At 34.8% G+C, this 26098-nt stretch overlaps 1 protein-coding gene across 4 annotated transcripts in view; it reads left to right on the top strand.

Moving 5' to 3' along the window:
* Positions 1-26098, top strand: part of apbb1ip (amyloid beta (A4) precursor protein-binding, family B, member 1 interacting protein) — a 35016-nt gene that overhangs the window by 2750 nt on the left and 6168 nt on the right. For 3 of the 4 annotated variants that reach the window (XM_058060614.2, XM_058060612.2, XM_058060615.2), the window contains exons 4-12: positions 4062-4121; positions 4376-4463; positions 5788-6050; positions 6517-6594; positions 6659-6818; positions 9296-9417; positions 9550-9624; positions 9697-9840; positions 9914-10024. In XM_058060614.2, the coding sequence (XP_057916597.2) occupies positions 4062-4121; positions 4376-4463; positions 5788-6050; positions 6517-6594; positions 6659-6818; positions 9296-9417; positions 9550-9624; positions 9697-9840; positions 9914-10024 (1101 nt within the window). Of the gene's footprint in view, positions 1-1263; positions 1715-4061; positions 4122-4375; positions 4464-5787; positions 6051-6516; positions 6595-6658; positions 6819-9295; positions 9418-9549; positions 9625-9696; positions 9841-9913; positions 10025-26098 lie in introns of those variants that run through there. The other variant, XM_058060613.2, reaches the window with a different exon arrangement.

Here is a 26098-nt window from a genome sequence, read left to right as displayed (position 1 = left end):
AACATTACTGATGCCTCGTGGCCAGAATACTACATACTGTAAAACTTGTCTTTCAATACTTTTGACTAATAGACAACCATGAAACAGTGACCATTTAAAAAAAAAAAATTGAGATCCAGTGAGGAAGGGATATTTGTGCCGCGATATAGTGAGGGACGACTGTACATTCATTTATTTGGACTGGACCAACATAGATACATTTTGACCCCCCTCTCATAAACACATTATAAATGGGACTACCTGTAGCTTGCCGTTCTAACAAGTGTAGTAGATGCCATCATAACTTTTAGTTTTACGAGATATGATCTAAATGCACATCATTGGGACACAGCTACTTTGTCCTAACAAACAAAAAAAACGCCAACAGTGTTGCATTTCCATAACTGACCTGTATATTAACCGAGCTACAGCGCTATTGTTTTTGTAGCAGCTAACGCGGAGTACTGTACTTCTGGCGGAGTATCTCGGCCTCACTCCCAATGCCTCGATGCCTAGCAACACTACCTAATGATGCTGGAATTGTGTTGTTTGTGTTGTCTTCGTAGTGGCATAACAAAAACAAGTGACATATTTCATATTTGTTTTGTTTTTCATGATTTGGTCATGACGTTTGGTCTCCCACAATGCCTTTAAAAATTCCATGCACATGCTTCTTGGCCATACTTCTTTACAGTTGTTGGAAAAAAATCAAAACAAAACACAGTACTAAAGAGTAGGGATCGACCGATATGTTGTTTTTTTTTCGAGCCGATACCGATTTTTTTCCATCACCCTTAGCCGATTTTGCTTTGGCCGATACTGCTTTTGCTCCCTCAATTTACATGAATAAATGATAAAAAAAAAAAAAAAAAAAAAAATTACATGAATAAATGACAATGATAATAAATATTACAGGTCTCAAGTTTAAGCAAATATTTATTGGAATGTAAACACAATAGGATTCAGCTTTCTTAAACACACAATTTAAACGACATTATCAACTTTAAAAAGGAATAAATATTCAACATTTCTGTCGTAGCATTGACGTGATGACTCACACACACACAAACACATCACACTGTCCTCCGGCAACGACAGCAAAGCTGCCTGGGGGATGCCTGTCTGTAAATCATGCGGCGGAAAAATACATCGGTGGACCCACATGCGTATCGGCCGATATTGATTCAAGTAAAGAACGCAAATATTGGCCCGATATATCAACCGGCCGATGTATCGGTCGATCCTTACTAAAGAGTAGAGCGTAGTACAATGAGATGGTGTGGGCATCCAGTCTTGGCACGCCGTTTGTGTGTGTGCTGTAAATCAATGTTCCAACGAGGTGAATGATTAACAGCAACACTGCCATTGCTCATGTCAACTCACGTCGCCTCACAAGTGAAGTTTCAAGGTGGTTGGACTCTGGAGGGGGGTGTGTGTATGTGTTGGTAGGGTGGTAGGCCCAGACAAGACACATTGTGAAAGTCGTGATCAGGAATGCGAGCAGCAGGTCTGGACCTGAACTTCCGCATTAAGCAGGAAGAGGCTGTCAAAAGAAAGAAGCAGATGCAGCGCTCGACAACACACCCTAAAAGCTCTATAACGGCTCAACTTTCTACTGGATATCTTTCTTTTTCACTGGAACTCATGTCCGGGACGCTTTTTTCTTGACAACTGGTGGATACATACACATCCATCGTATTATATATATATACTGAATATACACACTTTGGAAAAGGTGAGTGTTGACGCTCATCCTCTTTGTGCTTTTAACTTTCATTTGATACCATTGAGAAAGTTTTACTAGGTTGGTGTACACTGATAAGGCATTAGTGTGTGTGTGTAGACTCTGCTCTCATTCCAAGCTGCTTTATAACTCAAACGGACCTCTCTCTCTTGTAGATTTTGTTCAGGAGGTCAAGTCACATGTACATTACATTTTGTAACGTACAAAATATAGCTTACGATGAAATGAGTCGTGTACGCTAATAATACAACGTATTCATTTAATTTTACAATATGCAAAGGGCCAATCAACATTCAGTTGACAGCCGAAAATGGCCCTCAGGCAGCAATTTGGACACCCTTGATGTACAGTAAAGCTCTGTAGTGGAGTGCATCTTTGTATGGACTCACACTGGATACCAGTTGGCTTCAGAATGGTGTTTTTGCTGTAGGGAGGAGCTGCCTGCTTTCTATTTTCATGCCTAAAGAGTTCACATGTGTGGATTACATAAATATAAATCTGTTATCATGAAAGCTGCAATCTTCTGTAAAACTCTGTGTTTGTGTTCTACATGTTACTTTTAAATAGACTTGGCCTGGGTTTTAAACCTCTGATATCAGAACTCCATACAAGCAGACCATTCCAGACTCTGCGCCATGCAGAATCCATGTGATCACAATAATAATAGCATGTGCTAGCTAGCTAGGAGTTAGGAGTGTTTTTTGTTAAATTCCGAATGTTTGTCATTTGTCATGCACAAAGAGGGGGGTGGCACAGAACCGGGGAAGTTTAATACGACTAATCTCATCGCAAATTTGAAGATCACAGCTTCCCGAAATAGCCATCGCGGTTTGACACATCTGCCATGTGAGAAACATTCACAGGACAGCGAAATGTCAGCGACTGTAAATGATATCACATTGATTGGTATTGGCTGCAATATTGGAATCAGACTTTTAAAGATACAGGTACATTTGCCTTTCATACAAGCGCATGTAAAAAAAAAAAACAAAAACAAAAAAACCTTCATTTTAGCTTCCCTCTTCTGTTTTGTAAGGTCAACCTCTCCCACTATGACTGGGTGTTGGCTTTAACACATTTTACCCTCCTTTTTTGTGTCACTCTACGAAAGGTGACACAAATGTGGCCGCGTGGTCGGAGGGTGTTAAGTGTTAAGCACCACCCCACGTGACGGTAAAAGTTTTCAATGCAGGCTGCTGCCGATGTCGTCATTTCCTTTTCCAGTGACAACATTGCAAAATCAATAGAAAAAAAAAAATTACCACTTCCTCTCCAGAGGCGAAGAAGCATTGGTGTGAAAACGGCGGTGTGGAGGGGCCTGACAGCAACACAAAATACACACTATGCCATGTATATATGAGGAACATGTTCTCCTGAGAAGCTAGTACAAAATGTAGTACACTCAGTGGAAGACTGTGATTTTTCACTGACCTTCTACTGCTATAAAACGAACACTTTTTGTGGGGAAAACTGCATTGTTAGCATTACACATCCATTTTATTTATGAAGTTTGAAGTATGCATTTTTGGTTTGGATTGCTTAGTGAAAAATCCTTTATGTCTTATGGGGAAAATGACTTCAGTGTTTCCCAAAGGGAATTGTAGCTGGGAGGGAATGTGTCTAATTTTGTATACGTGTGTAGTTTTTATGGATTCCATGGGAGATGAAAAGCGAGTTAGATGCCATGCAAGTATGCTAGGCTGCCTAAAAGGGGCCCTCAGCAGCTTGTTAAGAGCAATTTCATACTCTAAATAGGCCACCCTAGTCCTTCCTGCTACCTTTTTTTCTTCTCTGACAAACCAGTATGTATGATTAAGCAGTTATAATGTTATAACCACCAGATAGTCCCGTTATAATGTGTTCATGAGGTTGCGCCAAATCTATTTTATGGAAATAAAGACCCCATTCCGAGGTCAACTTTTAATAACTTTATTAACTTGTTGAACGTAAAGAAGTAAACAGAACAATTTATGGAATCAAAGAGTACTTGGATAAAATGTGATGCTTTGTTTTGCATCTTTAGAAGTGGGTCTGGGTAGTGGAGACCTGCAAGCCGGCCCTCAAACATTCTACTGCACTCTACTTGCTCTCTTTAGTTCAGCAAGACAAAACAAGCCTGCACGGGGAAGACGAGTGAGGAAAAACATGCCTGCGGGTTTTAAAGGGAATTGTTAGTAGGGTCACGTGTGTGTGTGTGTGTGTTGAATTTGTCTGCTTCATGATCATGGATTTGGTCTCCTCATTCCACACATTCCTCCATACACTGTCTATGATATATACTATATGATATATACATGTACACTACAGTTTTACATACTTTTCTTGTGTCTTTAAACAGATGGATGACATTGACGCTATGTTCAGCGACCTGCTGGGGGAGATGGACCTCCTGACTCAGGTATATTGAGATGTTACACTAATACATTAGCATACAACACAACATTCTGCAGCATATACGAAAATGGTAGCTCCCGATAAGATCCCCCACATAGGAACCCTGCCAAGCGCGCTACCTGAAAACACATGGAAGCATAGTCTGGCAGCACTTTGGAGCTCAGTCTGCATTTCAGGGCACTTGCAATGTGTTGCTGATTAGCACACACACACACACACTTTTTGTAAACAATCTGACTGCTTCTCCTCTCCTTGCAGAGTCTTGAACAAGAAGTAGGAACGCCTGCCCCCCTCCCCAACGCTAACCAGGAGGTCAACCTCTCCATCGGCTTCACAGACCTTAATGGTGACGCCATATTTGTTGTTGTTAGTCAAACTACACATTTACATATAATTAGAGGACAATAAACATTAATGTCAGTATTAGAGTAGTCCGTGTGCAGCTTCTATTGCTGTCTAAATATATGACTGCATATCACATGGAACATATGGTAATGGTTTTATTTCATTTCAACATGCATCAGATTACAATTGAATGCATCACATAATCAGTTCACAGTTCCACATGTCCACAAGGAGTAGGAAGAAGCAAAGCTTATTAAATCCTACCCCTTCATCTGGTACTTTTACAAGCACTAACTGTTGCATTTGTTCACTTCCTGCTTTCCTAATTTTTTTTTTAGTTTTTGTCACGTACCGAAGTACGAGGTGATATGACCATACAATGACATAATGGGTACCATAGTAACTGCCAATATAGTGATATGACTGGTTCAAGACTCTTCATTAGTATTGGATGACATTTTTAGGTAATTGGTTATTTTTAGCCTTATGCATTATTTTAGCTGTTTGAAGATGAACTATATCAGCAAGAAGTATTTGTGATTTTAGAAATAAGGAGTTAGTATGTTCTCTGTAGGCGGCATCATGAATTATCCTTACTGACCTTTTTTTGTAGTACATTTAGCAAGTGAAGATGTGAGTGCAAGTGAGACATGTCTAAATGTTTTCTATTTCCATATTTAGCGTTCCCCAGTGCTGGCAGCACTCATGCATCCCTAAACCATGACGTTACCACCACAATGTTTGACTACATTTATTTTGGTACTCACTTGTGTTGCCAGCTACCTAAACCTATACTTCTTTACAAGCATTATTTATGTATTGAATTTTCCATTTAAAAATCGTATAAGTCATAAAAACACAATCTGAATTGGAGGTAGTGCAAAATAACAGAAAATAAAGTACAATGCAAGATTTAAGGCGTGCACCCCCGCCAGCAATGCTGTAAAGCATATCCACTTCCATAGTATTGTCCCCTGACAAAATATACTGTAATGAAAAAGCTTTCAAAGCGTGAAGGCCAGTAATTACCCCCATGAGATACACGAGTGTAGCTTGTACTTTGAACAGACAAATGGACTGTAACTCGTATTTGTGGCTCGGCTCAGAGCAAGAGACTTTGTTTGGCACTCGTTCAAAGCAGGAGTTCCGACAAAGATTGAAATCTTTGCGCTCGGCCTAATTACTCAGCGTCCGCCTCTTGGCTGGTAAAACAAGAAGCAGTAACGATAAAACAAGGTCACACACATTTGACTTTAAATGTTCACTCTTTTGTCTTCTGAGCTTCATGGAGTGTTTCTCATAGTCGACTCTTTCTCCCAAATTAGAGTCCCTCAATGAGCTGGAGGACAACGACTTGGATGCCCTCATGGCCGACCTGGTGGCCGACCTCAGTGCCACCGAGGAGAAACTGGCGGCAGAAATCCAGGGTCTGAAGGCGCCGTCACCGCCGCCCCTGCCTCCGCCTCCGCCTCAGGAGCCGAGCGCCCGCCCGCCATCCTCCATCAGCTCCATTAGCAGCAACGTCAGCACACCCACCTCCTCCACCAGCTCACCTTTACCGCCTCCTCAGGCCGCTAAACCTTCTATGGTGAGTAGAGGAGACATATTTTTATGTTAAAACTCAAAACCCGCAAGAACTCCTCAAGCCAAAAGAGGAAGTGATGTCACAACAAGTCGGTGGTGAGTCTTGGTTGCAACAAAAAACGGCAGCGTATTCATTTCTGCTTTTGTGGAGGAGGGAAGAAGGGTAAGCTCATTGGTGCTCGGTGGTCTGGAAGGGATCACACTCATGCAGACTATAAGGAGGTGGAGAAGGTGGCACTTTTGGAGAAGTAAAGCCGGATGGAGGCTTATTGCTTTAGCAAAGTCCTGACCTCGTCACACATAAGAGCACCACTTTTACATATATGCAAAGAATAGTTTTAATTTGTGTGGATGATGGTTTTTGTCATATTTGCTGCACATACATACGCATATTACTCATTCAAAAGTCACTTTTGTGACATAGGAGACACAAGTAAGTGCTTGATGTCTTTTGCGTTTGCTGTCCTCAGGAGGAAATTGAGGCCCAGATAAAGGCAGATAAAATCAAGCTAGCTCTGGAGAAGCTCAAAGAAGCTAAAGTGAAAAAGGTAAGCATGTTTGAAATCACAGAAACATTCAAAATAACAAAAAAAAGTGTCTCTTCTGCCACAGCTGGTGGTGAAAGTCCGCATGAACGACGGCAGCTCCAAGACGCTGATGGTGGACGAGAGGCAAAGCGTCCGCGAGGTTCTGGACAACCTCTTTGAGAAGACGCACTGCGACTGTAACGTGGACTGGAGCTTGTGTGAGACCAACCCCGACCTGCAACTGGGTGAGTCCGTCTTGCAGACAAGCGGGACAAGTAGGGAAGAACTAAATTTGAAACACTTATATGCTAGGACTACGTTAAAAAGCCATAGTATTTCAGTATGTGGAATCAAACTATGGAATGGATTGAGTAAGACCCTCAAACAATGCACAACGATGAAATAAAAATAAAAATAAAAATCTTAGACTATATTAGGAAAGCAGGAAGTGAACAAATATAACAGTTACTGATTGTAAAAGTACCAGATGGAGGGGTAGGATTTAATAAGCTTTGCTTCTTCCTACTCCTTTTGGACATGTGGAACTGTGAACTGATTATGTGATGCATTCAATTGTAATCTGATGCATGTTAAAGTGAAATAAAACCATTACCATTCTGTATGCAGCCCTTAATGGAAAAAGTTTGGATACCCCTGATTTAGTGGTACGCATGAAGAACAACAAAAATACTTATTTAAATGATAGTGGAAGTACGCCCAAAGCCAATTACCTGGGAGTATAAGTATAACAACATGTTGGAAGCGGAGGGAGCAAAGAAAAACATTTCTGAGTTGGTAATTGGCGTTAGAAGAACTTTGAGAGGCATCGGTGCAATCAAGTATTTCTGCTTCAGCAGCAGAATACAGAATGACTAAGAGTATTTTCTTCTCATTAGAAGCTCCTATGACTGTGATGGTGATGTATGGATACAGTAGAACTCTATTTGCCTTCCACTACATTACTTTTCCTAATCATCACATTGTTAGAGGAAGTGCTAAAACAGATGGCGACTAAATTTAGCGCAGACGTGCGGGTGTACGGTGGGAGGACTGAGATCATACGACGTCCTTGTCTCTTTCCGCGTGACAACGAAGTGAAACACGTGTGATGTGCATCTTGGTAATGGTAATGGTTTTATTTCATTTGAACATGCGTCGGATTACAATTGAATGCATCACATAATCAGTTCACAGTTCCACATGTCCAAAAGGAGAAGGAAGAAGCAAAGCTGATTAAATCCTACCCCTCCATCTGGTACTTTTACAATCAGTAACTGTTACATTTGTTCACTTCCTGCCTTTCTAATATAATTTCAGATTTTTTTGTTTTGTTTTGTTGTTTTGTTTTTTTAATTTATTAAATTAAATTAAATGTTGGGTACCATAGTAAATGTCAATATAGTGATATATGTAGCACATCATGACTGGTTCAAGACTCTTCATCCTTGTATTTAGCAAACATCAACTGCTTGTATTGTTTCTTGAATTGGCGAGATCATATTTCTCCTCTCTTGTAGAGAAGTATTGGATGACATTTTTAGGTAATTGGTTATTTTTAGCCTTGTATATTATTTTAGCTGTTTGAAGATGAAGTATATCAGCAAGATGAAGTATTTGTGATTTTAGAAATAAGGAGTTAGTATTTTCTCTGTAGGCGGCATTATGAATTATCCTTACTGGCCTTTTTTGCCGTACATTTAGCGAGTGAAGATTGCTTTTATAGTTATTAGCCCATATTTCCACACAAAGTATCAAAGGATGGACGGGTCACTTTGATATTTTACATTCTGTGACGCAACCGATGCAGAAAAAGCATATATTGTTAGTATCAACTTTTTTACCTTAAATTTGATTTTTTTCCTTGTTTTGTCATAAAAAATTTCAGTATTTGCATTCATCGCATTGACTTCATTCCCGTATTTGATTTTGTTCTTGTAATATTGACTTTAAAAAAAAAAAAAATTCCAAACTGACGCTGGTGACTTTTTTTTTGTCTTATCATGCCACCGCAAGTGTGGAAGTGTTTTTTTTTTTTTTGTCATTCAGTTCAAAGTAGCTAAGCTTGTGCATTGAATGAATGGGCCTCAAGAACTTTGAGGTGGTGGCTTGAATCATGGAGGCTTTCTCTATAGGGCTAAAGACATATGACATGAAATCTCCATCAACACAGAGTTAACACCCCGCTAGCTTAACCTTCAAAAGCCACGCTTGACCATGTGTTCCCCATGCACGCCGCCATGTGCTCTTCAAAGGCCTGTGTTCCTCTCCTCCCCGTAGCGTCCCTGTTTAATCACCCTAAGAACACCCGATAAAGACTGCAACCCTGTTAGCAATTTATCCATGCCAGCATGTGCTGCTAACCTCTAATTGCTAAAGTGCAGTTAAACGTGCACGGTGGCATGATGGACGTCTGCGGTGCAAAGTGTGTGAGAGGGGAGGTAGTGGTGGAGGTACTTAATGGATTTTTGGGGAGATTTAGTGCTGTTTAAAAGTCCTTTCTGAAAACATGGGGGTTTGTACTTTTTGGAGGCTTTCCCACATTCGTTCTGCTGATGTGGAATAGACAATTAAAAAAAAACACAGGATAAAAAAAACATGATTGAATGCCTTTATTGGGGAATACATTGATAAATTTGTACGCTATTTGTATTTTTTTAAAGTAATCCCAAACACTCCTATTTGGATCATGTTTACATTGATGATAATCTTTTTCTTCTGCTAGAACGCACATTTGAGGACCATGAAAACCTGGTGGAACCCCTCTTAGCGTGGACCAGGGACAGTGAGAATCAAATCCTCTTTCAAGAGAGGGAAGAGAAGTACGAGGTCTTCAAAAACCCCCAAGTGAGTCCAGTCCAAAAGTGATCAAACGTCTCCATTGTGGCTTTTTATTTGTTTATATTTTATTTATTTTTACAAACGCATAAAAACAGCACCATAACTCGGACCGCCTAATCTTTTGTTTTACCCCCACAGACCTTCTACTTGTGGAAGAAGGATAAAAGGACATTGAAAGACATGAAAGACAAAGACAAGTCCATATTGATCCAGGTGATTCCCAACGTTACACGTAACACCTACACCACTGTAATCTTCCCGTTTTCAACGTCTGTATCCACACAGGAGAACTTCTGCGGAACGTCCATCATCGTGCCGGACCTGGAGGGGGTGCTTCACCTCAAAGAGGACGGGAAGAAGTCGTGGAAGCAGCGACTCTTCCAGTTGAGAGCCTCAGGTATTTATTACGTACCCAAAGGCAAGACAAAGGTAAGAGTTTAGGTTTTGTTCAACACAAAACAAATATACTTCTCGGTATCAGTACACTTTTATTTTATTTCAGTCATCGCGTGACCTGGTCTGCTTTGTGCAGTTTGACAATGTCAACATCTACTACGGCAAAGACTTCAAGGCCAAATACAAAGCACCTACAGACTTCTGCTTTGTACTCAAAGTAAGTCCAATTCTTACTTTCTTTGTCCATATACACAGTATATACGTGTGCATTTTACACACACACACACGTATGTATGTTTGTGTGTGTGTGCTTATTTACATGGTATATAGCGAAGCATTTTTTGGACATGAAGTATAGTAAGGCTATAGTAAGGCATTTTTTTCATTTTTTTGACATGATGTATAGTAAGGCTATAGTAAGGCATTTTTTCATTTTTTGGACATGATGTATAGTAAGGCTATAGTAAGGCATTTTTTTCATTTTTTGGACATGAAGTATAGTAAGGCTATAGTAAGGCACTTTTTGGACATGAAGTATAGTAAGGCTATAGTAAGGCATTTTTTTCATTTTTTGGACATGATGTATAGTAAGGCTATAGTAAGGCATTTTTTTTTCATTTTTTGGACATGAAGTATAGTAAGGCTATAGTAAGGCATTTTTTTCATTTTTTGGACATGATGTATAGTAAGGCTACAGTAAGGCACTTTTTGGACATGAAGTATAGTAAGGCTATAGTAAGGCATTTTTTTCATTTTTTGGACATGATGTATAGTAAGGTTATAGTAAGGCATTTTTTTCATTTTTTGGACATGATGTATAGTAAGGCTATAGTAAGGCATTTTTTTCATTTTTTGGACATGAAGTATAGTAAGGCTATAGTAAGGCACTTTTTTCATTTTTTGGACATGAAGTATAGTAAGGCTATAGTAAGGCATTTTTTTCATTTTTTGGACATGATGTATAGTAAGGCACTTTTTTCATTTTTTGGACATGATGTATAGTAAGGCTATAGTAAGGCACTTTTTGGACATGAAGTATAGTAAGGCTATAGTAAGGCATTTTTTTCATTTTTTGGACATGATGTATAGTAAGGCTATAGTAAGGCATTTTTTTTCATTTTTTGGACATGAAGTATAGTAAGGCTATAGTAAGGCATTTTTTGGACATGAAGTATAGTAAGGCTATAGTAAGGCAATTTTTTCATTTTTTGGACATGATGTATAGTAAGGCTATAGTAAGGCATTTTATTCATTTTTTGGACATGAAGTATAGTAAGGCTATAGTAAGGCATTTTTTTTCATTTTTTGGACATGAAGTATAGTAAGGCTATAGTAAGGCACTTTTTGGACATGAAGTATAGTAAGGCTATAGTAAGGCATTTTTTTCATTTTTTTGACATGAAGTATAGTAAGGCTATAGTAAGGCATTTTTTGGACATGAAGTATAGTAAGGCTATAGTAAGGCATTTTTTTCATTTTTTGGACATGAAGTATAGTAAGGCTATAGTAAGTCACTGTTTGGACATGATGTATAGTAAGGCTATAGTAAGGCACTTTTTTCATTTTTTGGACATGAAGTATAGTAAGGCTATAGTAAGGCATTTTTTTCATTTTTTGGACATGTATAGTAAGGCTATAGTAAGGCATTTTTTTTCATTTTTTGGACATGAAGTATAGTAAGGCTATAGTAAGGCATTTTTTGGACATGAAGTATAGTAAGGCTATAGTAAGGCAATTTTTTCATTTTTTGGACATGAAGTATAGTAAGGCTATAGTAAGGCATTTTTTTCATTTTCTGGACATGTATAGTAAGGCTATAGTAAGGCATTTTTTGGACATGAAGTATAGTAAGGCTATAGTAAGGCAATTTTTTCATTTTTTGGACATGATGTATAGTAAGGCTATAGTAAGGCACTTTTTTCATTTTTTGGACATGAAGTATAGTAAGGCTATAGTAAGGCATTTTTTTCATTTTTTGGACATGAAGTATAGTAAGGCTATAGTAAGGCACTTTTTTCATTTTTTGGACATGAAGTATAGTAAGGCTATAGTAAGGCATTTTTTTCATTTTTTGGACATGATGTATAGTAAGGCACTTTTTTCATTTTTTGGACATGATGTATAGTAAGGCTATAGTAAGGCACTTTTTGGACATGAAGTATAGTAAGGCTATAGTAAGGCATTTTTTTCATTTTTTGGACATGATGTATAGTAAGGCTATAGTAAGGCATTTTTTTTCATTTTTTGGACATGAAGTATAGTAAGGCTATAGTAAGGCATTTTTTGGACATGAAGTATAGTAAGGCTATAGTAAGGCAATTTTTTCATTTTTTGGACATGATGTATAGTAAGGCTATAGTAAGGCATTTTATTCATTTTTTGGACATGAAGTATAGTAAGGCTATAGTAAGGCATTTTTTTTCATTTTTTGGACATGAAGTATAGTAAGGCTATAGTAAGGCACTTTTTGGACATGAAGTATAGTAAGGCTATAGTAAGGCATTTTTTTCATTTTTTTGACATGAAGTATAGTAAGGCTATAGTAAGGCATTTTTTGGACATGAAGTATAGTAAGGCTATAGTAAGGCATTTTTTTCATTTTTTGGACATGAAGTATAGTAAGGCTATAGTAAGGCATTTTTTGGACATGAAGTATAGTAAGGCTATAGTAAGGCAATTTTTTCATTTTTTGGACATGAAGTATAGTAAGGCTATAGTAAGGCATTTTTTTCATTTTCTGGACATGTATAGTAAGGCTATAGTAAGGCATTTTTTGGACATGAAGTATAGTAAGGCTATAGTAAGGCAATTTTTTCATTTTTTGGACATGATGTATAGTAAGGCTATAGTAAGGCACTTTTTTCATTTTTTGGACATGAAGTATAGTAAGGCTATAGTAAGGCATTTTTTTCATTTTTTGGACATGTATAGTAAGGCTATAGTAAGGCATTTTTTTTCATTTTTTGGACATGAAGTATAGTAAGGCTATAGTAAGGCAATTTTTTCATTTTTTGGACATGATGTATAGTAAGGCTATAGTAAGGCACTTTTTTCATTTTTTGGACATGAAGTATAGTAAGGCTATAGTAAGGCATTTTTTTCATTTTTTGGACATGTATAGTAAGGCTATAGTAAGGCATTTTTTTTCATTTTTTGGACATGAAGTATAGTAAGGCTATAGTAAGGCATTTTTTTCATTTTTTGGACATGTATAGTAAGGCTATAGTAAGGCATTTTTTTTCATTTTTTGGACATGAAGTATAGTAAGGCTATAGTAAGGCACCTTTTGGACATGAAGTATAGTAAGGCTATAGTAAGGCACCTTTTGGACATGATGTATAGTAAGGCTATAGTAAGGCATTTTTTTCATTTTTTGGACATGATATATAGTAAGGCTATAGTAAGGCATTTTTTTCTTTTTTTGGACATGAAGTATAGTAAGGCTATAGTAAGGCATTTTTTGGACATGAAGTATAGTAAGGCTATAGTAAGGCATTTTTTTCATTTTTTGGACATGAAGTATAGTAAGGCTATGGTAAGGCACTTTTTGGACATGAAGTATAGTAAGGCTATAGTAAGGCATTTTTTTCATTTTTTGGACATGATGTATAGTAAGGCTATAGTAAGGCATTTTTTTCATTTTTTGGACATGAAGTATAGTAAGGCTATAGTAAGGCATGTTTTTCATTTTTTGGACATGAAGTATAGTAAGGCTATAGTAAGGCATTTTTTTCATTTTTTGGACATGATGTATAGTAAGGCTATAGTAAGGCATTTTTTTCATTTTTTGGACATGAAGTATAGTAAGGCTATAGTAAGGCATTTTTTGGACATGAAGTATAGTAAGGCTATAGTAAGGCACTTTTTTCATTTTTTGGACATGAAGTATAGTAAGGCTATAGTAAGGCATTTTTTGGACATGATGTATAGTAAGGCTATAGTAAGGCATTTTTTCTTCATTTTTTGGACATGAAGTATAGTAAGGCTATAGTAAGGCAGTTTTTGGACATGAAGTATAGTAAGGCTATAGTAAGGCATTTTTTTCATTTTTTGGACATGATGTATAGTAAGGCTATAGTAAGGCATTTTTTTCATTTTTTGGACATGAAGTATAGTAAGGCTATAGTAAGGCATTTTTTGGACATGATGTATAGTAAGGCTATAGTAAGGCATTTTTTCTTCATTTTTTGGACATGAAGTATAGTAAGGCTATAGTAAGGCAGTTTTTGGACATGAAGTATAGTAAGGCTATAGTAAGGCATTTTTTTCATTTTTTGGACATGAAGTATAGTAAGGCTATAGTAAGGCACTTTTTGGACATGAAGTATAGTAAGGCTATAGTAAGGCACTTTTTGGACATGAAGTATAGTAAGGCTATAGTAAGGCATTTTTTTCATTTTTTGGACATGAAGTATAGTAAGGCTATAGTAAGGCACTTTTTGTACATGAAGTATAGTAAGGCTATAGTAAGGCATTTTTTTCATTTTTTGGACATGAAGTATAGTAAGGCTATAGTAAGGCACTTTTTGTACATGAAGTATAGTAAGGCTATAGTAAGGCACTTTTTGGACATGAAGTATAGTAAGGCTATAGTAAGGCACTTTTTGGACATGAAGTATAGTAAGGCTATAGTAAGGCACTTTTTGGACATGAAGTATAGTAAGGCTATAGTAAGGCATTTTTTTCATTTTTTGGACATGAAGTATAGTAAGGCTATAGTAAGGCATTTTTTTCATTTTTTGGACATGAAGTATAGTAAGGCTATAGTAAGGCATTTTTTTCATTTTTTGGACATGAAGTATAGTAAGGCTATAGTAAGGCACTTTTTGTACATGAAGTATAGTAAGGCTATAGTAAGGCATTTTTTTCATTTTTTGGACATGAAGTATAGTAAGGCTATAGTAAGGCACTTTTTGTACATGAAGTATAGTAAGGCTATAGTAAGGCACTGTTTGGACATGAAGTATAGTAAGGCTATAGTAAGGCACTTTTTGGACATGAAGTATAGTAAGGCTATAGTAAGGCACTTTTTGGACATGAAGTATAGTAAGGCTATAGTAAGGCACTGTTTGGACATGATGTATAGTAAGGCTATAGTAAGGCACTTTTTTCATTTTTTGGACATGAAGTATAGTAAGGCTATAGTAAGGCATTTTTTTTCATTTTTTGGACATGAAGTATAGTAAGGCTATAGTAAGGCATTTTTTGGACATGAAGTATAGTAAGGCTATAGTAAGGCATTTTTTTTCATTTTTTGGACATGAAGTATAGTAAGGCTATAGTAAGGCATTTTTTGGACATGAAGTATAGTAAGGCTATAGTAAGGCATTTTTTTCATTTTTTGGACATGTATAGTAAGGCTATAGTAAGGCATTTTTTTTCATTTTTTGGACATGAAGTATAGTAAGGCTATAGTAAGGCATTTTTTGGACATGAAGTATAGTAAGGCTATAGTAAGGCAATTTTTTCATTTTTTGGACATGAAGTATAGTAAGGCTATAGTAAGGCATTTTTTTCATTTTCTGGACATGTATAGTAAGGCTATAGTAAGGCATTTTTTTTCATTTTTTGGACATGAAGTATAGTAAGGCTATAGTAAGGCATTTTTTTCATTTTTTGGACATGATGTATAGTAAGGCTATAGTAAGGCATTTTTTTCATTTTTTGGACATGAAGTATAGTAAGGCTATAGTAAGGCATTTTTTGGACATGAAGTATAGTAAGGCTATAGTAAGGCACTTTTTTCATTTTTTGGACATGAAGTATAGTAAGGCTATAGTAAGGCATTTTTTGGACATGATGTATAGTAAGGCTATAGTAAGGCATTTTTTCTTCATTTTTTGGACATGAAGTATAGTAAGGCTATAGTAAGGCAGTTTTTGGACATGAAGTATAGTAAGGCTATAGTAAGGCATTTTTTTCATTTTTTGGACATGATGTATAGTAAGGCTATAGTAAGGCATTTTTTTCATTTTTTGGACATGAAGTATAGTAAGGCTATAGTAAGGCATTTTTTGGACATGATGTATAGTAAGGCTATAGTAAGGCATTTTTTCTTCATTTTTTGGACATGAAGTATAGTAAGGCTATAGTAAGGCAGTTTTTGGACATGAAGTATAGTAAGGCTATAGTAAGGCATTTTTTTCATTTTTTGGACATGAAGTATAGTAAGGCTATAGTAAGGCACTTTTTGGACATGAAGTATAGTAAGGCTATAGTAAGGCACTTTTTGGACATGAAGTATAGTAAGGCTATAGTAAGGCATTTTTTTCATTTTTTGGACATGAAGTATAGTAAGGCTATAGTAAGGCATTTTTTTCATTTTTTGGACATGAAGTATAGTAAGGCTATAGTAAGGCATTTTTTTCATTTTTTGGACATGAAGTATAGTAAGGCTATAGTAAGGCACTTTTTGTACATGAAGTATAGTAAGGCTATAGTAAGGCATTTTTTTCATTTTTTGGACATGAAGTATAGTAAGGCTATAGTAAGGCACTTTTTGTACATGAAGTATAGTAAGGCTATAGTAAGGCACTTTTTGGACATGAAGTATAGTAAGGCTATAGTAAGGCACTTTTTGGACATGAAGTATAGTAAGGCTATAGTAAGGCACTGTTTGGACATGATGTATAGTAAGGCTATAGTAAGGCACTTTTTTCATTTTTTGGACATGAAGTATAGTAAGGCTATAGTAAGGCATTTTTTTTCATTTTTTGGACATGAAGTATAGTAAGGCTATAGTAAGGCATTTTTTGGACATGAAGTATAGTAAGGCTATAGTAAGGCATTTTTTTTCATTTTTTGGACATGAAGTATAGTAAGGCTATAGTAAGGCATTTTTTGGACATGAAGTATAGTAAGGCTATAGTAAGGCATTTTTTTCATTTTTTGGACATGTATAGTAAGGCTATAGTAAGGCATTTTTTTTCATTTTTTGGACATGAAGTATAGTAAGGCTATAGTAAGGCATTTTTTGGACATGAAGTATAGTAAGGCTATAGTAAGGCAATTTTTTCATTTTTTGGACATGAAGTATAGTAAGGCTATAGTAAGGCATTTTTTTCATTTTCTGGACATGTATAGTAAGGCTATAGTAAGGCATTTTTTTTCATTTTTTGGACATGAAGTATAGTAAGGCTATAGTAAGGCATTTTTTGGACATGAAGTATAGTAAGGCTATAGTAAGGCAATTTTTTCATTTTTTGGACATGATGTATAGTAAGGCTATAGTAAGGCACTTTTTTCATTTTTTGGACATGAAGTATAGTAAGGCTATAGTAAGGCATTTTTTTCATTTTTTGGACATGTATAGTAAGGCTATAGTAAGGCATTTTTTTTCATTTTTTGGACATGAAGTATAGTAAGGCTATAGTAAGGCACCTTTTGGACATGAAGTATAGTAAGGCTATAGTAAGGCACCTTTTGGACATGATGTATAGTAAGGCTATAGTAAGGCATTTTTTTCATTTTTTGGACATGATATATAGTAAGGCTATAGTAAGGCATTTTTTTCTTTTTTTGGACATGAAGTATAGTAAGGCTATAGTAAGGCATTTTTTGGACATGAAGTATAGTAAGGCTATAGTAAGGCATTTTTTTCATTTTTTGGACATGAAGTATAGTAAGGCTATAGTAAGGCACTTTTTGGACATGAAGTATAGTAAGGCTATAGTAAGGCATTTTTTTCATTTTTTGGACATGATGTATAGTAAGGCTATAGTAAGGCATTTTTTTCATTTTTTGGACATGAAGTATAGTAAGGCTATAGTAAGGCATGTTTTTCATTTTTTGGACATGAAGTATAGTAAGGCTATAGTAAGGCATTTTTTTCATTTTTTGGACATGATGTATAGTAAGGCTATAGTAAGGCATTTTTTTCATTTTTTGGACATGAAGTATAGTAAGGCTATAGTAAGGCATTTTTTTCATTTTTTGGACATGAAGTATAGTAAGGCTATAGTAAGGCATTTTTTTCATTTTTTGGACATGAAGTATAGTAAGGCTATAGTAAGGCACTTTTTGTACATGAAGTATAGTAAGGCTATAGTAAGGCATTTTTTTCATTTTTTGGACATGAAGTATAGTAAGGCTATAGTAAGGCACTTTTTGTACATGAAGTATAGTAAGGCTATAGTAAGGCACTTTTTGGACATGAAGTATAGTAAGGCTATAGTAAGGCACTTTTTGGACATGAAGTATAGTAAGGCTATAGTAAGGCACTGTTTGGACATGATGTATAGTAAGGCTATAGTAAGGCACTTTTTTCATTTTTTGGACATGAAGTATAGTAAGGCTATAGTAAGGCATTTTTTTTCATTTTTTGGACATGAAGTATAGTAAGGCTATAGTAAGGCATTTTTTTTCATTTTTTGGACATGAAGTATAGTAAGGCTATAGTAAGGCATTTTTTGGACATGAAGTATAGTAAGGCTATAGTAAGGCATTTTTTTCATTTTTTGGACATGTATAGTAAGGCTATAGTAAGGCATTTTTTTCATTTTTTGGACATGATGTATAGTAAGGCTATAGTAAGGCATTTTTTTTCATTTTTTGGACATGAAGTATAGTAAGGCTATAGTAAGGCATTTTTTGGACATGAAGTATAGTAAGGCTATAGTAAGGCAATTTTTTCATTTTTTGGACATGATGTATAGTAAGGCTATAGTAAGGCATTTTATTCATTTTTTGGACATGAAGTATAGTAAGGCTATAGTAAGGCATTTTTTTTCATTTTTTGGACATGAAGTATAGTAAGGCTATAGTAAGGCACTTTTTGGACATGAAGTATAGTAAGGCTATAGTAAGGCATTTTTTTCATTTTTTTGACATGAAGTATAGTAAGGCTATAGTAAGGCATTTTTTGGACATGAAGTATAGTAAGGCTATAGTAAGGCATTTTTTTCATTTTTTGGACATGAAGTATAGTAAGGCTATAGTAAGGCACTGTTTGGACATGATGTATAGTAAGGCTATAGTAAGGCACTTTTTTCATTTTTTGGACATGAAGTATAGTAAGGCTATAGTAAGGCATTTTTTTCATTTTTTGGACATGTATAGTAAGGCTATAGTAAGGCATTTTTTTTCATTTTTTGGACATGAAGTATAGTAAGGCTATAGTAAGGCATTTTTTGGACATGAAGTATAGTAAGGCTATAGTAAGGCAATTTTTTCATTTTTTGGACATGAAGTATAGTAAGGCTATAGTAAGGCATTTTTTTCATTTTCTGGACATGTATAGTAAGGCTATAGTAAGGCATTTTTTTTCATTTTTTGGACATGAAGTATAGTAAGGCTATAGTAAGGCATTTTTTGGACATGAAGTATAGTAAGGCTATAGTAAGGCAATTTTTTCATTTTTTGGACATGATGTATAGTAAGGCTATAGTAAGGCACTTTTTTCATTTTTTGGACATGAAGTATAGTAAGGCTATAGTAAGGCATTTTTTTCATTTTTTGGACATGTATAGTAAGGCTATAGTAAGGCATTTTTTTTCATTTTTTGGACATGAAGTATAGTAAGGCTATAGTAAGGCACCTTTTGGACATGAAGTATAGTAAGGCTATAGTAAGGCACCTTTTGGACATGATGTATAGTAAGGCTATAGTAAGGCATTTTTTTCATTTTTTGGACATGATATATAGTAAGGCTATAGTAAGGCATTTTTTTCTTTTTTTGGACATGAAGTATAGTAAGGCTATAGTAAGGCATTTTTTGGACATGAAGTATAGTAAGGCTATAGTAAGGCATTTTTTTCATTTTTTGGACATGAAGTATAGTAAGGCTATGGTAAGGCACTTTTTGGACATGAAGTATAGTAAGGCTATAGTAAGGCATTTTTTTCATTTTTTGGACATGATGTATAGTAAGGCTATAGTAAGGCATTTTTTTCATTTTTTGGACATGAAGTATAGTAAGGCTATAGTAAGGCATGTTTTTCATTTTTTGGACATGAAGTATAGTAAGGCTATAGTAAGGCATTTTTTTCATTTTTTGGACATGATGTATAGTAAGGCTATAGTAAGGCATTTTTTTCATTTTTTGGACATGAAGTATAGTAAGGCTATAGTAAGGCATTTTTTGGACATGAAGTATAGTAAGGCTATAGTAAGGCACTTTTTTCATTTTTTGGACATGAAGTATAGTAAGGCTATAGTAAGGCATTTTTTGGACATGATGTATAGTAAGGCTATAGTAAGGCATTTTTTCTTCATTTTTTGGACATGAAGTATAGTAAGGCTATAGTAAGGCAGTTTTTGGACATGAAGTATAGTAAGGCTATAGTAAGGCATTTTTTTCATTTTTTGGACATGATGTATAGTAAGGCTATAGTAAGGCATTTTTTTCATTTTTTGGACATGAAGTATAGTAAGGCTATAGTAAGGCATTTTTTGGACATGATGTATAGTAAGGCTATAGTAAGGCATTTTTTCTTCATTTTTTGGACATGAAGTATAGTAAGGCTATAGTAAGGCAGTTTTTGGACATGAAGTATAGTAAGGCTATAGTAAGGCATTTTTTTCATTTTTTGGACATGAAGTATAGTAAGGCTATAGTAAGGCACTTTTTGGACATGAAGTATAGTAAGGCTATAGTAAGGCACTTTTTGGACATGAAGTATAGTAAGGCTATAGTAAGGCATTTTTTTCATTTTTTGGACATGAAGTATAGTAAGGCTATAGTAAGGCATTTTTTTCATTTTTTGGACATGAAGTATAGTAAGGCTATAGTAAGGCACTTTTTGTACATGAAGTATAGTAAGGCTATAGTAAGGCATTTTTTTCATTTTTTGGACATGAAGTATAGTAAGGCTATAGTAAGGCACTTTTTGTACATGAAGTATAGTAAGGCTATAGTAAGGCACTTTTTGGACATGAAGTATAGTAAGGCTATAGTAAGGCACTTTTTGGACATGAAGTATAGTAAGGCTATAGTAAGGCACTTTTTGGACATGAAGTATAGTAAGGCTATAGTAAGGCATTTTTTTCATTTTTTGGACATGAAGTATAGTAAGGCTATAGTAAGGCATTTTTTTCATTTTTTGGACATGAAGTATAGTAAGGCTATAGTAAGGCATTTTTTTCATTTTTTGGACATGAAGTATAGTAAGGCTATAGTAAGGCACTTTTTGTACATGAAGTATAGTAAGGCTATAGTAAGGCATTTTTTTCATTTTTTGGACATGAAGTATAGTAAGGCTATAGTAAGGCACTTTTTGTACATGAAGTATAGTAAGGCTATAGTAAGGCACTGTTTGGACATGAAGTATAGTAAGGCTATAGTAAGGCACTTTTTGGACATGAAGTATAGTAAGGCTATAGTAAGGCACTGTTTGGACATGATGTATAGTAAGGCTATAGTAAGGCACTTTTTTCATTTTTTGGACATGAAGTATAGTAAGGCTATAGTAAGGCATTTTTTTTCATTTTTTGGACATGAAGTATAGTAAGGCTATAGTAAGGCATTTTTTGGACATGAAGTATAGTAAGGCTATAGTAAGGCATTTTTTTTCATTTTTTGGACATGAAGTATAGTAAGGCTATAGTAAGGCATTTTTTGGACATGAAGTATAGTAAGGCTATAGTAAGGCATTTTTTTCATTTTTTGGACATGTATAGTAAGGCTATAGTAAGGCATTTTTTTTCATTTTTTGGACATGAAGTATAGTAAGGCTATAGTAAGGCATTTTTTGGACATGAAGTATAGTAAGGCTATAGTAAGGCAATTTTTTCATTTTTTGGACATGAAGTATAGTAAGGCTATAGTAAGGCATTTTTTTCATTTTCTGGACATGTATAGTAAGGCTATAGTAAGGCATTTTTTTTCATTTTTTGGACATGAAGTATAGTAAGGCTATAGTAAGGCATTTTTTTCATTTTTTGGACATGATGTATAGTAAGGCTATAGTAAGGCATTTTTTTCATTTTTTGGACATGAAGTATAGTAAGGCTATAGTAAGGCATTTTTTGGACATGAAGTATAGTAAGGCTATAGTAAGGCACTTTTTTCATTTTTTGGACATGAAGTATAGTAAGGCTATAGTAAGGCATTTTTTGGACATGATGTATAGTAAGGCTATAGTAAGGCATTTTTTCTTCATTTTTTGGACATGAAGTATAGTAAGGCTATAGTAAGGCAGTTTTTGGACATGAAGTATAGTAAGGCTATAGTAAGGCATTTTTTTCATTTTTTGGACATGATGTATAGTAAGGCTATAGTAAGGCATTTTTTTCATTTTTTGGACATGAAGTATAGTAAGGCTATAGTAAGGCATTTTTTGGACATGATGTATAGTAAGGCTATAGTAAGGCATTTTTTCTTCATTTTTTGGACATGAAGTATAGTAAGGCTATAGTAAGGCAGTTTTTGGACATGAAGTATAGTAAGGCTATAGTAAGGCATTTTTTTCATTTTTTGGACATGAAGTATAGTAAGGCTATAGTAAGGCACTTTTTGGACATGAAGTATAGTAAGGCTATAGTAAGGCACTTTTTGGACATGAAGTATAGTAAGGCTATAGTAAGGCATTTTTTTCATTTTTTGGACATGAAGTATAGTAAGGCTATAGTAAGGCATTTTTTTCATTTTTTGGACATGAAGTATAGTAAGGCTATAGTAAGGCACTTTTTGTACATGAAGTATAGTAAGGCTATAGTAAGGCATTTTTTTCATTTTTTGGACATGAAGTATAGTAAGGCTATAGTAAGGCACTTTTTGTACATGAAGTATAGTAAGGCTATAGTAAGGCACTTTTTGGACATGAAGTATAGTAAGGCTATAGTAAGGCACTTTTTGGACATGAAGTATAGTAAGGCTATAGTAAGGCACTTTTTGGACATGAAGTATAGTAAGGCTATAGTAAGGCATTTTTTTCATTTTTTGGACATGAAGTATAGTAAGGCTATAGTAAGGCATTTTTTTCATTTTTTGGACATGAAGTATAGTAAGGCTATAGTAAGGCATTTTTTTCATTTTTTGGACATGAAGTATAGTAAGGCTATAGTAAGGCACTTTTTGTACATGAAGTATAGTAAGGCTATAGTAAGGCATTTTTTTCATTTTTTGGACATGAAGTATAGTAAGGCTATAGTAAGGCACTTTTTGTACATGAAGTATAGTAAGGCTATAGTAAGGCACTTTTTGGACATGAAGTATAGTAAGGCTATAGTAAGGCACTTTTTGGACATGAAGTATAGTAAGGCTATAGTAAGGCACTGTTTGGACATGATGTATAGTAAGGCTATAGTAAGGCACTTTTTTCATTTTTTGGACATGAAGTATAGTAAGGCTATAGTAAGGCATTTTTTTTCATTTTTTGGACATGAAGTATAGTAAGGCTATAGTAAGGCATTTTTTGGACATGAAGTATAGTAAGGCTATAGTAAGGCATTTTTTTTCATTTTTTGGACATGAAGTATAGTAAGGCTATAGTAAGGCATTTTTTGGACATGAAGTATAGTAAGGCTATAGTAAGGCATTTTTTTCATTTTTTGGACATGTATAGTAAGGCTATAGTAAGGCATTTTTTTTCATTTTTTGGACATGAAGTATAGTAAGGCTATAGTAAGGCATTTTTTGGACATGAAGTATAGTAAGGCTATAGTAAGGCAATTTTTTCATTTTTTGGACATGAAGTATAGTAAGGCTATAGTAAGGCATTTTTTTCATTTTCTGGACATGTATAGTAAGGCTATAGTAAGGCATTTTTTTTCATTTTTTGGACATGAAGTATAGTAAGGCTATAGTAAGGCATTTTTTGGACATGAAGTATAGTAAGGCTATAGTAAGGCAATTTTTTCATTTTTTGGACATGATGTATAGTAAGGCTATAGTAAGGCACTTTTTTCATTTTTTGGACATGAAGTATAGTAAGGCTATAGTAAGGCATTTTTTTCATTTTTTGGACATGTATAGTAAGGCTATAGTAAGGCATTTTTTTTCATTTTTTGGACATGAAGTATAGTAAGGCTATAGTAAGGCACCTTTTGGACATGAAGTATAGTAAGGCTATAGTAAGGCACCTTTTGGACATGATGTATAGTAAGGCTATAGTAAGGCATTTTTTTCATTTTTTGGACATGATATATAGTAAGGCTATAGTAAGGCATTTTTTTCTTTTTTTGGACATGAAGTATAGTAAGGCTATAGTAAGGCATTTTTTGGACATGAAGTATAGTAAGGCTATAGTAAGGCATTTTTTTCATTTTTTGGACATGAAGTATAGTAAGGCTATAGTAAGGCACTTTTTGGACATGAAGTATAGTAAGGCTATAGTAAGGCATTTTTTTCATTTTTTGGACATGATGTATAGTAAGGCTATAGTAAGGCATTTTTTTCATTTTTTGGACATGAAGTATAGTAAGGCTATAGTAAGGCATGTTTTTCATTTTTTGGACATGAAGTATAGTAAGGCTATAGTAAGGCATTTTTTTCATTTTTTGGACATGATGTATAGTAAGGCTATAGTAAGGCATTTTTTTCATTTTTTGGACATGAAGTATAGTAAGGCTATAGTAAGGCATTTTTTTCATTTTTTGGACATGAAGTATAGTAAGGCTATAGTAAGGCATTTTTTTCATTTTTTGGACATGAAGTATAGTAAGGCTATAGTAAGGCACTTTTTGTACATGAAGTATAGTAAGGCTATAGTAAGGCATTTTTTTCATTTTTTGGACATGAAGTATAGTAAGGCTATAGTAAGGCACTTTTTGTACATGAAGTATAGTAAGGCTATAGTAAGGCACTTTTTGGACATGAAGTATAGTAAGGCTATAGTAAGGCACTTTTTGGACATGAAGTATAGTAAGGCTATAGTAAGGCACTGTTTGGACATGATGTATAGTAAGGCTATAGTAAGGCACTTTTTTCATTTTTTGGACATGAAGTATAGTAAGGCTATAGTAAGGCATTTTTTTTCATTTTTTGGACATGAAGTATAGTAAGGCTATAGTAAGGCATTTTTTGGACATGAAGTATAGTAAGGCTATAGTAAGGCATTTTTTGGACATGAAGTATAGTAAGGCTATAGTAAGGCATTTTTTTCATTTTTTGGACATGTATAGTAAGGCTATAGTAAGGCATTTTTTTTCATTTTTTGGACATGAAGTATAGTAAGGCTATAGTAAGGCATTTTTTGGACATGAAGTATAGTAAGGCTATAGTAAGGCAATTTTTTCATTTTTTGGACATGAAGTATAGTAAGGCTATAGTAAGGCATTTTTTTCATTTTCTGGACATGTATAGTAAGGCTATAGTAAGGCATTTTTTTTCATTTTTTGGACATGAAGTATAGTAAGGCTATAGTAAGGCATTTTTTGGACATGAAGTATAGTAAGGCTATAGTAAGGCACCTTTTGGACATGATGTATAGTAAGGCTATAGTAAGGCATTTTTTTCATTTTTTGGACATGATATATAGTAAGGCTATAGTAAGGCATTTTTTTCTTTTTTTGGACATGAAGTATAGTAAGGCTATAGTAAGGCATTTTTTTTCATTTTTTGGACATGAAGTATAGTAAGGCTATAGTAAGGCACCTTTTGGACATGATGTATAGTAAGGCTATAGTAAGGCATTTTTTTCATTTTTTGGACATGATATATAGTAAGGCTATAGTAAGGCATTTTTTTCTTTTTTTGGACATGAAGTATAGTAAGGCTATAGTAAGGCATTTTTTGGACATGAAGTATAGTAAGGCTATAGTAAGGCATTTTTTTCATTTTTTGGACATGAAGTATAGTAAGGCTATAGTAAGGCACTTTTTGGACATGAAGTATAGTAAGGCTATAGTAAGGCATTTTTTTCATTTTTTGGACATGATGTATAGTAAGGCTATAGTAAGGCATTTTTTTCATTTTTTGGACATGAAGTATAGTAAGGCTATAGTAAGGCATTTTTTGGACATGATGTATAGTAAGGCTATAGTAAGGCATTTTTTCTTCATTTTTTGGACATGAAGTATAGTAAGGCTATAGTAAGGCAGTTTTTGGACATGAAGTATAGTAAGGCTATAGTAAGGCATTTTTTTCATTTTTTGGACATGAAGTATAGTAAGGCTATAGTAAGGCACTTTTTGGACATGAAGTATAGTAAGGCTATAGTAAGGCACTTTTTGGACATGAAGTATAGTAAGGCTATAGTAAGGCATTTTTTTCATTTTTTGGACATGAAGTATAGTAAGGCTATAGTAAGGCATTTTTTTCATTTTTTGGACATGAAGTATAGTAAGGCTATAGTAAGGCATTTTTTTCATTTTTTGGACATGAGGTATAGTAAGGCTATAGTAAGGCACTTTT

Source organism: Doryrhamphus excisus, linkage group LG7 (assembly GCF_037039965.1).
Source record: "Doryrhamphus excisus strain RoL-2023G ecotype Guam linkage group LG7, RoL_Dexc_Guam_v1.1, whole genome shotgun sequence".
Lineage (NCBI taxonomy): Eukaryota > Metazoa > Chordata > Actinopteri > Syngnathiformes > Syngnathidae > Doryrhamphus > Doryrhamphus excisus.
This window is presented reverse-complemented; position numbering and strand designations above follow the sequence as displayed.